We start from the raw sequence: 14,524 nt of genomic DNA, 5'->3' as shown, positions 1-14,524 counted from the left end.
AAAGCCCTTAAACCCACCCTATAGCTAACCATTAATGGGTTATACAAAGACTGAAACAAGTCTCTAAACCCTGAAAATACATTGTTACAGAACAATAAACACCCCTGAACTAGCAGCACTGATGACTGCATCATATCAAGCAGCTTCTACTTTTTTCTTTCAGGAGTACCTTTGCCCTTTCCCCATGTCAGTTACCAAAACGGGGGAACACATTTGAGGTGACAGTTCCCCCTTTCATAAAGGAAAGCAAATTATTATAGTCCTTTAATAACAGCATACACGAATGAAGTAGACCAAACATATCTTACTGCCTTAATGGTTTCATGTGGTTACTGGGGAAGTAGGGTATGTTGTTCAGAAGGCCATCTTTACTGCCTTGAGGAATTAGGCCATTTTAAAATGTCACAGCAACACACTATCTGCATACAAGCCAAAGGGAAAGTCCAAAGCATTTGCTTTTAAATCAGCATAAAACTTCAGAATCAAACCAGCATTGTAAATAACTAGGTGTTTGGCCTGTGTTGCTCTGTGTAAAAGAGAATAGAACTTCTGTGAAACCTCTACTTTGGCGATGAGGATTTAGGCAAGCCTCAAACATGATGCTCAAGTTAAAGCTTATTCTAAATAGCAGAACTTCCCTATTACCCACCTTCCCCTGTTCAGCAACCTCTTTGCCAGCAGTGCTCTAGAGCAGCACTGTTAGGATCTCACATTTCTCTCTGCAATGGAGACAACACACAGTCTTCCAGACTAGCAAACCTCCTTGTTCTTCACACAGGCTACACAGCTTGCTACAGCTGAAAAATGTTTTTAGCTGTAACCGGTATCCACCAGAATTGTGTTGCAGCTGGTTAGGTATGTCTGCATCTATCAGCTCCAGCTTTGAGACTATCTGATTTTAAAGTACCTGACTAGAGTCCAGTATTGAACAGGTAGTCACCTACTGCATTAGCTTGACTGTTAACAACAAGTAGAGGAAAGCTCCTCAGTCACAATTACTTATAAGAAAAATAGCCCCCTTCCAAATTCCAAGCAATTTAAGCTGAATGTTTTGGTAGGTGTATTTTTCAATGTAACATCAAAGTGCTTCTTTTTCAATTCAACTGGTTTTGCAGTTACTACCACTGTACTTCCTGCATTATTCTCAAAGCATGAAGTAATCACAGTTGTAATTCTGCGGTCAGGAAAAGGAAACCTAGATGAAAATTCCAAAAATTAGGTTGGAGAAGAACAAACAAGTGTTTCTGGGAGACAGATGCATCTTAATGTGATTTCAGGAATATGGGTGCAAGTTTTCCAGCAGTACAATGAAAGACAATTCTCTAAGTGTTACTTTTAAGTCAGTTTTACGTACATACCTGTATGTAGTTTGACCAAGATACAGGACTTGTTTCCAGCCCCCCTGGTTCGCTGCAAGTTTCTCATTCAGGCAATCTTTGTTTTTTTATTTCATAAATCATATTTTGCATAGAATGTTTATCAGTGCATTATGAGAGTAAATATAAGATCTTGATCATTTAATACCTCAGGATCTGTCATTTCAATATACACTTGACATTTTTAATAACTAAATGAACAACTGGAGGAAATTTTTTCCAATATGTATGAAACCTCAAGATGTCGAGGACTGTTTTTTTTTTTTTCCCTATAGTAGATCAGTTAACTTTCCTATAAGTTTTCATGCTCATTAAACTTGGCTTTATTTCAAATACTTTTAAAAAGAATCCAGGGAATGCTACCTATATTTAAGCTTTTAGAAGTTAAAGAAGTAACAAATATATGGGTTACTGCAAAGTTATCTTCTTCCTTTAGAAGTCCAGTCTTGCAGCCTCTGCACTGACTACACTCTAGGTAACTGAGGAAATTCCTTTGCAGAAGCATTTAGATAAAAGTGTCTACAGAGCAACTTTGTGGTAAAACATTACTTTTAGCTCATTATAAAGTGTGGCATGCACACAAACTCACTCCCCTTTACTTGAAGAAGCACACAGTTCTCAGAGAATAATCAGTTTTACTATCATTTACAATAAAAACCGTTTACAGCATCTCTGTGAAAAATAATGCCATTTTGAGACTGGCACAGATGTTTTCCATTATCAAAGAGGAAGCTAATGTAAAATCTTTTCTTTTTGCCTTAAAGACTTCATAAAGTAATTTAAACGTTTAAAAAAAAAGTTTCTTTAAAAAGTCTACTTTACACAACACTAACAAATCAGCATGCATGCAAACTTCTTTAAACCGGACCAGCAGTGCTTGAATTAACCTTTAAAAAAATAATAATAATCACAGGAAGAGAGAAGGTGAAGGTAACTTTACCTACACAAAAAGTCCTTTGGATATTACCGTTCAATAAGCCTGAACTCTGCTAGCAATGGCAGGTGGTCAGAAGAGTTATTTTCATTGGGAAGACCATTAACAGTCCAAAGATCTTTCTCTGTTAGAAGTGCCAGCCTGCCAAGAAGTTTCAGACCTCCATGAAAAGAATCCTCCGCTCCTGGTTTAAAAAAAAAAAAAGTGAAAATATTTATTCATGTGGGCTAAAAAAAAAAAAAAAAAAAAATCACACATTCATATATATGCAGAAGGAGGAAAACGGTATGGCAGAAATAATCTGAAGTCATTATTGTTCCATGCAGAATCACCAATAAGGTAGTTCAGAAATTCTTCTTGTTTACTATTACTCTCACAGGAGCACTTATAATCAGTACAGCTCAAAGTACTCAGAAAGACACTACCTCACTATTTTGTGGAGGGATAAATTGAAGGTAGAAAGGGAAAGGAATTTATTTGTTCATTGTAACTTCCCTGAAAAAGCCTCACACAATCCAGTCCTATACTCTAGCACAACTGCATTGCTAAACAGAGCTGACATTTGCAAAATTAAGCATCTTTTGAGAGGTACTGCTTCACGTAACATTTTATTTCTGTATCCTGAAGCACACAGTTCTCCAGCAGGCAAGTCATACAGGAACTCTTGCTCATAAGCATGAAAGCCTTCTGGCATTTCCCTTCCTAACTGTTCATCATAAGAAAGGGGTCTTCCTCCATTATTCCTGCTACCTATTCCTATAATCGCCTCAAAAAAAACCCCCAACCCCAAACAACCCAACCCCAAACAACAACAAACACACACACAAAAAACACACCACCAAAAAATCCCCCAACATACATACAAACACCACATTGCTCATCAAAGAGGGGAAGATGACTCAACAGCCTTGCTATTATTACACGTCATTATTACACTATACTTAAAATATTTGTGTCCTCATTAAAAAAAACCAGAAAACCATCATCAGCGGAGAGTAACAAGTTTCTTCCAACTCAAGTAAAGAAACTCTATTGAGAACAAGATCCTTGCACGATGTGTCAAACTTTTAGACTTCCTGAGCTATCTGCTTGAGTGGGACAAGTATTCAGCAACCCTAGCTATTGCTTTCAGAGCACAGAGATGATTCTGAGCAGGTTGAGCGCTTTCAGGACCAGCACAAACGGCAGCTGTAACTTTGACAAAAATATTTTCTGTATGAAAGGGATCAGCAATTTCAGAACTTCCTGGCTGAACCTGGTACTGGCTTACCAGTAGGCGTATTTTAAAGGATTATCCAGCAACTGTTAAACTCCTCGGATACTTCACTCCTTTGCCATCTGCCAGCTTTCCAGCCCTCTAACAACCCAGCAGCTGTTTACTGCTGCTCTGAAGGAAAGCTTTTTTACTGCAGACATGTCTCGGTAGCTCTAGAGCACACATCTGCGCAGCTCTTGAGCCAAATTTATCATTTGGCACAGCACCTGCATGTCTACAAAGGAGCAGTTTGTTGGTATAGAGAGCTTGGTCTGCATGCAGTGATTAATGTCAGCTCAGAGCACTCTGGGACCAGCAAAATTGAGTCCTGCCGGACTCAGGTAGATTCTCAACCCTGCTTTCACAGCAAATTCTGAATACCACACCAAATACTTGGCTAAGCATGACACAGACTAAAGCATGAAAACTTTCAAAAAACCCCCTTTAAATGGAAAAAAGCAATCAGTTAGCCTAGACCACATTTAATACTCACTTGTTCAGCCTTTGACAATTTTTTTAATACAGAGGCCCAGGTCATCAGAAAACTGAAAATCCAGGCTATTACTTAGTTTCTAAGAACTAATGAATAAAAACTACACGAGTTTAAACTACTTGGAGAATTCAAGTTTGGTCCCATTCTGTACTCTGATGTGGAGTGGAGAATATATTTGAAAAACAAGTGCAGAAAGATAAAAGCGCTATAGGCTTTGCTGGGGCAATGATGGTGCAACAAAATGTATAAGCAGGTGAATTAGGATTAAATTTTGGACAGGGATGCACTCTGAAATCACACAGCACTCCTTTAAATCACACAGCATTCAGAAGTCATTTAGATACTTTTCATATTCTAGTTTTTCAGTCAAAGCTTTTATTTTCTATTGTGAAGCTTTTGTATTTGATATTTTACACTAAGCATTTATGTGCACGTTATGACAAATGAGACTTTTGTGCATTCACTCAATGAATTTTAACAATCTAGTCTCAAGGTGTGAGAGATGAAGGTGGTATTTTCATTTCACATATTGAAAACTATGTTAATTTATAAAAATCAGTTGCAAACTACAGTGGGAGCAGGCGTGGAATGCAGGTTTCTTTGTTCTGAGTTCTGCAGAGCCATTTATCTGCCAGCACTGCACTGTGCAATGACCTTTGACGATGGCATAAAACACAGAACTAATGACGACATGGAAAACGCACTGCTCAGAAGTATCCACGGTAAGAGCACAAATGCAGTAAAGGATAGCCTTGAGTTACTCATCAAGAAATACACCCGCAGAGGTACCATGTCTTTCTTGCACCATCTGGTGAGTTTTAGCTGCCACTGCAATCAAGAGAATGACAACTGGGCATGTGCAAGTGACTGCTCTCAGAGCAAAGGCCACAGAGGTCATTCACTTGACAGATATTACATCAAGACTATCTGGAAAGTAACTTTCTTAGAAACAGTTCATTTATCAGTTTTAATGCACATCACAAATTGCCGTTCACCATTTTGTTGACTAGATGATTGGAAATACTGCTTTGTTATAGGTCCAGCCACTAAGGTCCTAGATGAGTTACTGACAGCAGTATTTCTCAGGTGCAACTTACACTGCTGCTTTTCTGTAGCCTCAGCTCTTGTCTCCATGCTGAGATGGCAACTACGGGAATGTTCAGTTAGGTGAAAAAAAGTTTGCCCTGTGTGGCACTGCAAGTCCAACTGTGGTAAGTCGACAAGGCCAGCCATGTTTCTCAGGTAACAGCTGACATTCAAAGCACCGCCACAAACCTCTGAGGTACTTCATATGGGTTAAATTATCACCATATTTCCCTTAGAACAGCATCGGAATGTTTCCATTTAGCATTTGTGAAAAATAATTAAAAGTTGGTTTCTTTACCTGGCTGGGCAGCAGTATCATCATTTGCTGCAGAATAGAAAATATAATCCACAGTGACAGCACTTCGGGAGTGACAAGTTGTTACTTCTGGTATCCCAGTTTCAGGAAAGTAATGGGAATAGACTGAAGACAATTTAAAATGGTGCCGCAATTTTGAAGACAATCTAAACAGCAAACAAAGAAAATAATTTTATTTTCTTGTCTTTCCTAGAAAGAATAAGCAATGAAGAAATACCAGATAGTTCCTGGTTACAAACAAAATTAATTATCCGGATATGCAAACTAGCATTCCTCTCATGCAATCAATCCCATAGCCTTTTCTGTTAGTAGCCTAAACCTCTGAAGGCAAAATGCAGGCAGCTTTTTCAAGTAAAAGGCAGATACCTAAGAGCTTATCAAAACTGGCTTAACTGACACTTTAAATATACATAGCTTTCACCTCCATCTACACATTGTAAGATTTCACTTGCCCTCATTCAGTAATCTCTCCTTGACACATGGGTAGAAGTTTTCATATAAGCTGCTGTCATGGACACAACAAACTATGAACTCATCTAACCGGGCCCTTCAGCATATAAAGAAATTAAGATTTTTAGCGTTTTTTTCTCCCCGAAACTAAAGCTATCCAGTGTTTTCAAGTTAGGCTACACCTAATCTTCTTTCTTCCACCCAGGCTCCCATTTTATCTCTCCCCATCATCTGCCATTTATTCTTCTTCAGTTCAACCCATCTTGTCTCACCTGTTTTTTCAATCTTGAAAGCAAACTGCAAAACTGCACCTTTCAGCAAAAGAACTACTCTCTCCCTCCCAGTCATTTGCTCCCATCAGGTCTGCAAATCATCCATCCTTCAGCTGTACCTGCCTCACCTTGCACGGCTGCATGTTAAATCTGAGCTGCAATATGTTATGGTTAAAAACCAAGCAACTAAAAAAAAAAAAAAAATCAGCATGTCACCTGCCTGATTTAGAGAAGACAGAGAAACCTGCCAATTGGTACAACACAGAAGGGTAGTAATTTCTGCTCTTGTTACGTGACATGCTTTTTAAGATGAGGCAAAAACCTGCACAAGCAGCGTTCAACATGTGGCATGCTATGGATTTATGCCGTAGAACAGAGTTTCCTGTCTTGTTATTTACTACTTTTCTCAGAAATGCCATTACTTAGCTTTTTGATCACCAAGAATCACCAAGGGTTTTAATATAACTATCTGCAGTGATACCAAGATCTCATTTCTGATAAGAAATGGCTGACTTGGAGCCTGACATTACACATACACAGTTAGGGCAATTTCCTTCTTCTATGCCTTACTTTATATGCCTTTACCAGTTTGGCAAATACAAATACATCCTTCCTTTTGAAAAGCAGTTACATTTTCTTTCTCAGCAGTCTAGTGGTGGCTTCCTCATTCAGTTTAACATGCAAATGTTTTGATCCGAGTAAGAGTTGTACTACCAAATCCGTAATACTCTAAGTTTCTGGAACTCAAAGAACTTTAATTCTCCCACAGAACTCTTGACAAGAAGATTTTATGATCTTTCCAGTTCCTTTCCCTCCTTTATCCCAATTTCACATTATATTATAGGATTTTATTAGCATCCATAAACCAGTATCTCAAAAACAGTAAAAAGAGAGAGACAAGTGTCAACACTTAAGCAGCTGGACAACACTGGGTTTTTTTGATTTTTTTTTTTTCTCTCTTAAAAACATGGTTTCTGCAACTGGCCTGAAGTCCACAGCTTTCCCTACAACATCACTACACAGCAAAATGTCCTGTTTATGTCAAGAAGTGACAAAAAATGTCAAAAGCATTCTTTCAATAAGCAGACAGAAAGTGCCCTCTAAACAGCACTGACACCTCACCTCTGCATTCTTAAATAGTATCTGCAGGTTCCTGCAAGAACACACACTCCTTCATTATTTCCAGTTCTAGCCTTTTGCTGTCTGATCAGCCTTTTCAGGTTTAAATAGAAGATGACTTTTTGCCAGATGGGCAGACTGGGTTGGGCAAGCATCTTATATCTGATTCCAGATGTGGATACAAGTTTGGTCTAAAACCAAAACAAATCCCCAAAACTACGAACCAGTAAAGGGCTTCCATTTCCCCCCCCCCCCCAACACATACTTTTCAGATGCTGCTACAATCTCCTGAGTATTGTCCAGTTTTGCTGCTTCCAATTTTTCTCCTGCAAAATAAAAATACATTCAATTTACATTTAAAAATAGGATGTAGGTGAGACCAATATTGAAGAGCTACAGAAAAGAAAAAAGTATCTTTAAGTACACTTATATTTTGCAGCAGGCAAGATACAATTCACAAAGCTGGATTAAATTCTTCTGTTCATTAGTAAGATCCCCTTCAAAGACTCTTTCAAATTATGCCCTGTTCATTTAAAATTGTTTTTTCTGTCAAAGAAAAAGTGGTGGATGAAAGACGTAAAAACACTCAGCAAGGAATCACTTGCTTTTCCCACTTGTTCCATAAAGTGCTTGCACTATAATACATAAATAGTGAAGCAGAATGTACGTTCATGCTACGTACATGTGCTGCGTTCCTCCATCTCTCTTTCCCCAGTCACAACACAGCACAACTGGCTTTCATGATGCAAACACAGCAGTTTAAACATTACGCACCAGCTCCCGAATGGCAATTTCTGACTATTATCTTCTAAAGATTCAAATTTGCAAATGCTTATGTGAACAAATAACTTTACACTCTAATGAGCCCAACCAGGAAGTTCTGCAAGCTCAAGACTCACTGTTTTTCCCCCACCAGAACAGATCATCTGTTTTTCAGTGCTAGCTGAATGATATTTTCAAAGGGCAACAAAATTCATCAACCTAGAAACTGACCTGCATTTTCTTCTTTTTTTTGATGTTTTATTTCATACACACAGTTTTGTGAAATACCTAATTTTTTTGGCCAAATTGGAATAGATAAGATTCTTTGTCCCCTTGGAAACTGTTCTTGTCCAGAGACCTAAGAAAGACAACGTGAGCTTTTTTCAGACAGAAATCTGATTAAAAAAATAAAATTGAAATGAGCAGATATTTTTTGTAAAGTTTAAAGTTTTAAGCAAAAAAACTCCCCTGCCCCCCAGAATAAATCTTTTATAATGGCTTGTCAAATCTCTGTAAAAATAAGAACACCCCTTATGTACATCCCCTTTGTTTACTCTTATCAAGTTTTTTGCAGCTACCCAATTTTTCAAGACAGTTCTTGTGACACTAAGCTAAGAGACTACCAAGACTACCAAACCACTTTTAGCAACATAACATGACTGAGTATATACAAGCTCCCTAGCAGACACTTCCTTTATCTTCATGATGCTTATCCTTTTGGGAGCAAGTCAAGTCAAAGCATGGCTTGAAACAACTACCCACTAGGAACAAACACCAGTGGGGCTATTTTTTCATGTTTTCTCATTGTATGCACTCCAGTTACTTCCTATTAAATAGCATTTGACACATCCAACAGCTACACACAAGAGCTTACAACAAAAACCATTTAACTTGAAACTGTTTAGGTTCAGCATCTAATTGCATTTTTGCTTTTACAATTATTCTATCCACTGTAATTCAAAGTTCATCTAAAGTAAAAGTCATCTTTCCATAGAGTATGCAGTAGGTATTTGATTAAGCAGTTATTTTATCCTACTTAAAGACTGGGACACTTAAACACAGTGATACAATTATCCTGTGGATAACTACCTTTCAAGAACAATTAATTTGTTTGCAAGTTTTTAATTTCAGAATGCTAGAAGCAGATACAATATTCTGTAAAGCACAGCTAATATACCCAAGCTTATTTTAGTAACTCCACAGTAACTTTCGCTTTGCAGACTGCGTAAAGGGCACTAAGATTGGTACTGCAATGGAAATAATCACAAGCCCAGCTATGGCATGCTAGCACCATTCATTTAAATATTTCTCTTTAATCAGCATTAACCTTTTTTTTTTTTGTGAGAAGTGAAAAGCATAGCCTACCTTCCCTATAGCAAGTCCTTCATAATTTAACTTTCCTTCCTTTATAAATCTGTACAATGGAGAACCAGGAACAGAATTGAAGTCACCACAGATGATAATTGGACAGAAGGTACCATCCTTCTGGGGGGCAACACTAGCAATCTCCGCCAGAAGCATTGCAAGTTGGGTCAGTTTGATGTCCCCTCGCCTTGGGTTATACAGCAGATGCGTATTGGCTATACAGATTGCAGCATTAGTTTTACAGTGAAACCTAGGCTGCAAAAGCAACACCAGTCCAACGTTGTCCCTGTCCAAGAGTGGAATATCATGGCGAAAAAATTCCACGGGGTTTGATGAGATCAGGCTAAATTTGGAAGTTTTGAAGCAAATAGCACAGCCATCAGGTTTTCTCCCTGTCCTCATTTTATACTCACAGTGATACCCTGCAAGAAAAGGCAATTAAAAACATAAAATACCATTCTATAAATAAAAATTAAAAAACTAGAAAAGCCTCACGCTACTTTTCTCACATGACAGTCAACACCCAGTCTGCAGTACCAAAGACCATGTAAAGTTCACATAGAAAAGTAAACACAAGAGACTGTCCTGCCTAGTTTCAGTTCAGATACTACCGGAAACCTGGTCTAGTACCTCTTGTGATGTGTAAGCATCGACATAGTTTAAGATACCAGGCACGTTCTTCTCTCCTCATGTGGAAAAAACCCAAAACAACAAAAAACCCCGTAAGTCACATAAAAGTGGACTTGTGCATTTAAGTTTTTTCCAGATGTTACCACAATGGTTTAGGAATAATACCAGTGAAGCATTCCAATCAAAAGCAATAATCACTGTAAGTCATAAATCACTGTCTAAAATGATTCATAGAACAAGGGTCTCAAACATATTTACACAATTATGTAATTATCCATTAAGCAAGAGGCAAGCTTTCAACAGGGAAATTGAGACACGTATCAGATGACAGTATCAGAGTTCAAACAAGTCCACCTGAAAACAGTAATTTGCCAAGTTCTTCACTTTATGTAGAGGTGAAACGGAGATTTTAATGAGACCTTACCTACGTAAGAAAATACTAATAATCTTGAAACAGTATCTAGGTTTTGCCATTTTAAAATGCTTCTCTGCCCAGCCCATGCCATGTGAGTTCATGAAGTACAGCCCCCTGAAGTAGAGTGAGTTGACCTCCAAGCTCACACCAGTGCTAGACCATGGGATTTCCACTCCTCTCTCCCAGCTCCAGGCCATGTACTCCTGCCACTTGTCGTGGTACTTACTGTTAGCTCAGTAAGCCAACAGAAAACTAATCCAGGAAAATAAAACTAGTCTGGATAGCATTCTGCTGGACTGGTAGATTTCACCACCAGTTGTCCACAGGAGCATGGCCTTACAGTGTTGTTTCACATTTCAAGTGCATTTAAATCAGTACTGCTGTTACTCTACCTTCTTTACAAACACTCAATTCTGGGAGCTAGACTATCACCAACTAACCAAGAAAGAAAAAAAGTATCAGTCCAGTGCAGCTCCTTGAACTGGCTCCTCCTGGCATCAGACAAGTACCAGTGCCAGGAAGAGAGCGGGGCCCTGAAACTAGAAGGAGGTGTAGGGCACAAAAGAATTTAAACCACCGTGGAATCACACCCCTAGCAGCATGTTCTTTACCATAAATTCAAATGTGAGAGGGTAAGACAGTGCTATTTAAGCTGATTGACAGCACTAGTGTAAAAACTAATGAATATAAACTGACCATGGATAAAATTTAGTGCTGGTATTTGGAAGGTTTCAAGCCAGAAGAAACCCATACCCTAGAAAAGCTATCCAACAGGAATACTGGTAGAAAACATTAACGTTGTTTCAAGAGAGCACTTGATGAATTTATAAAAGGAGGTAAACAACATAGTTGCATGTGATGGCAGGAGACTTGATTCTATAATCTAAAGCGTTTTTTTGAGGAAAATAGTACTGGAGTGGGGGAGAAGACAATGTATTGGTCATAAGAGTTTCACCATACCGAGAGATTCCAAACTTGACTTGATCTCTGTTCTATAGTGGTCTTCTTGGACTTCTTGTAAACAGAGTACCTAAGGCAAAAGTTTATAATTAAAAGATATTAGTAAATACATTAAAATATTACTGTATCATATCTCTGTTGGCCAGTCTGTATAGGTATAAAAAAAAAATAATTCAGAGGCTTTTTGCCTCCATAATCCCACGGAAGGATTCACTCTCCTATAGAAAATGCTCCTTAAGACTGTGAAGAGCGCCCCAACTCCTCCCGCCCTTTCTCAGACAGACATACATTTTCAGGTGTGAAATTAAATTGAATCAAAATAGTGACCTGCTAATATATTCTGAGCAGTTTAGGGGAGGGCTAAATGCCAGAGCAGTGGGATGAAGAGGTCAAGGGCACACTTTTCACTAACTACAGTGTGGACAACAAGTTTCTGTATTATGACAACCTGAACCAAAGATCAACCTCACAATACTCCGTTAAGAGAGTTCTGAGCATCTTGCAGCCTTCTCCCTGCACACTGCAGTAACACACAGATTTACAAACACCCTGGGACTCTGACAAAGGACTGAGTTCCTGAAGGGTAATGAGTTAGCACTGCCTGCTGAACTGCGGCAACAGACTTCACTTGCCCAGCTGACACTAGCTCATCTAAGCTCTTGAAGAACCAAACCTCAAGCAATATTCTGAAGTCTCTGCTTCGCTTTAAGGTTACAGTTCAAAACAATGAATCAGCTAAAAGTCTACATCCTTTAGCAAGAAATTCCTCTGCACAAAGGGCACCTGTACCTACTAGGGCCTGCGAGCATGACTCAATGCATGTAATAGAAGGCATCACCTCTTTACTTCAGTGCTGCGTTGTGGGGCTCTGCAGACTTTAGCAAGTACCCTGAACTGAACTGTTCTTTGCTAGAAGGGCTGGCTTTGGCTCCAGCCCTTCCGTGCTCGAGAACTGTCTGTTACCACTGATAGCATCACGCAGATCCTCACCAGAGTCCCTCTGTGCAATGCTCCTCCCAGAAAGCCAACTAGTGTATCTCACTGTAAAGATAAATTTATACCTACTGTATGTATTTACGAGGAAGAAAGGAAGCACTTGAAGGGGACTTTAATCTCCGGCTTCCTGGCTACATACTAACATAACTGCATTTTTCAAATGGTACAAGGCAGTTTTTCTGTGGCTTCCCCAATACAACTACTTTGATTTTTTTCCAGTACTGTTTTCTGACACAAACAGGTTGGATTCTATCACCAAACTTTTATTGGCCTGAACAATGACTGAAGCAAAAGGTTTACTGACTTGATCTGCTGATTGAGATTAACAATAAGTGATAAGTGTCCTCAGAAACAAACAAAAAACCCCACAACCAACCAAGAACACGGTAAGGTATTTTTTCAGACCCCAATATAAACAGAAGCTCAGAGTTATGTCTCAGTGAAGAACAGCAAGCTTGTTCACAAGTCAAATGGTGCAGTGTACCAGATGAAGAGAGAAATGAACACCTGAGAGGAATACTGTTGGATCAGAGTCTCACATGAATGCTACTAACACCTGCATCTTTCTCTCAACCTTGAACACTAATCTCAAGAAAATGGAGATCAACAGAGCAGTCTCATCACTCCAGCCTTCATACAATCAAAAAAGTAAAACATTTGAGTCTGCCTTCCAAATAAAGGATTCAGACATGATTTTAAGTTCTCCATTACTTGGTCTAACAAATGGCTCTGAAGGATTAGCAGCCAGATTTTAGAAAGGGACTTCTGATTCACTGAGTATACAGACACTTGGTGTACTACTACCTAAACTAATATGAAGTCAAAGTCACACACCTGGAAGTTAGAAAATGCCAGTCCTGGAGGTTGCCTTAATTTGACCCTCCTATGGGCATGCATACTATTTTTCCTCCACAAAAGCCTGGCATGTAAGATTAAGCGTTTGCAAGTAACGACCAACTATTCAATCTTGCACGTCCTTTGCACTAAATAACTTATGGCACAATTAAAGAGAGACCTTCCAGCTCCAGAGCTTCCTAAACTGTACAGTCCCAGAATCTGAGACTATCCTGGAGAAAGGTGCCCTGTTCTCCTACTCTAAGCGTCTATCATTAGCTACTGTTACAAACATGACACTAAATTACATGGACCTTTGGCCTATGCAAATATAGCTGTTCTTATGTTCAATACCTTATTTACAGCACTCTACTCAAGTGTGCTCTAGGCACAGACTGAGAAAGTTTTATGTGAAGAAAGGTGGTTTTGGAATTATAAAAAAATTGCAGGGTATCAGCAGAACATCAGTCATGTCAAGGAAGTTATGGACAAAAAAAGGCAACTATGAGTGATATGTACTGTAGAGCTTGCCTTTGCTGTAAGTTCAGATTGCATAGAATACTCTAATTGCATAAGCATAAATCAAAACTACTGTTAAGCATGACATAACTAAAAGCTCAGTTGGATTCACTAGACAGCCCACCTATCAAAATAAAGAACAGTAAGAATTTGCTACTCCAGTTTATCAGTTCTTAATAAATATCCATATGGTCATTTTCTACTCACATCTGCATCCAGCTGTTTGATTTCTTGTAGAATGTTGGGAAATCTGTATGTCCAGATTAACAATCGTTGCCTGCAGTGTTTGTACAGGTGGGAGTTATCGTCTAACAAATTCTGTGAGAGTATATTGTAGGACATGACTGTAAAATCAAATTTTGCCTCACTTTCTGTATTGCTTTGGTCAGTTTCTTTATTTCCAAAGATTTTCATTCTACTGTGCTGACAGAAATATTCCCAGTGTCTTTTGACGGTACCTGTTAAAAGCACATGAAGCAGAAAAAGTTATGTAATACACCATGTAACTTCTTACTGCTCTTAGAAATCATTCTACTGACAACTATTTGTCTTTCAAATTGCTTAAGCAATTCTAAAAGCTTATTTGATTAGCAGTGATTTAGACCCTCTGTTTAAGATGAACTTTATATAAGCATCAGTAAAAAACAAATCAAACAAAAAAAACCCCACCCAACCCCAAAACACAGCACAAAACTATTATATGCCCTGGATTTCAAACTGCTTTGAAATTAGGAAACTGGCA

At 38.6% G+C, this 14,524-nt stretch overlaps 1 protein-coding gene across 1 annotated transcript; it reads right to left on the bottom strand.

Annotated features, from left to right (window-relative positions):
* Nucleotides 1-1,669: 1,669 nt before the first annotated feature.
* ANGEL2 (angel homolog 2) lies at nt 1,670-14,241 on the bottom strand. The gene is made up of 7 exons (XM_009818828.2): nt 13,990-14,241; nt 11,434-11,503; nt 9,429-9,850; nt 8,295-8,421; nt 7,567-7,627; nt 5,443-5,606; nt 1,670-2,494 (listed from the first exon to the last, which is right to left on the bottom strand). Exons 1-7 carry the CDS (start codon nt 14,194-14,196, stop codon nt 2,340-2,342), a joined length of 1,206 nt encoding a protein of 401 aa, XP_009817130.2. The 5' UTR covers nt 14,197-14,241; the 3' UTR covers nt 1,670-2,339.
* Nucleotides 14,242-14,524: the final 283 nt, after the last annotated feature.

Source organism: Gavia stellata, chromosome 2 (assembly GCF_030936135.1).
Source record: "Gavia stellata isolate bGavSte3 chromosome 2, bGavSte3.hap2, whole genome shotgun sequence".
Lineage (NCBI taxonomy): Eukaryota > Metazoa > Chordata > Aves > Gaviiformes > Gaviidae > Gavia > Gavia stellata.
Note: the sequence above shows the minus strand (reverse complement) of the source record. Positions and strands in the feature narration are given on the sequence as shown.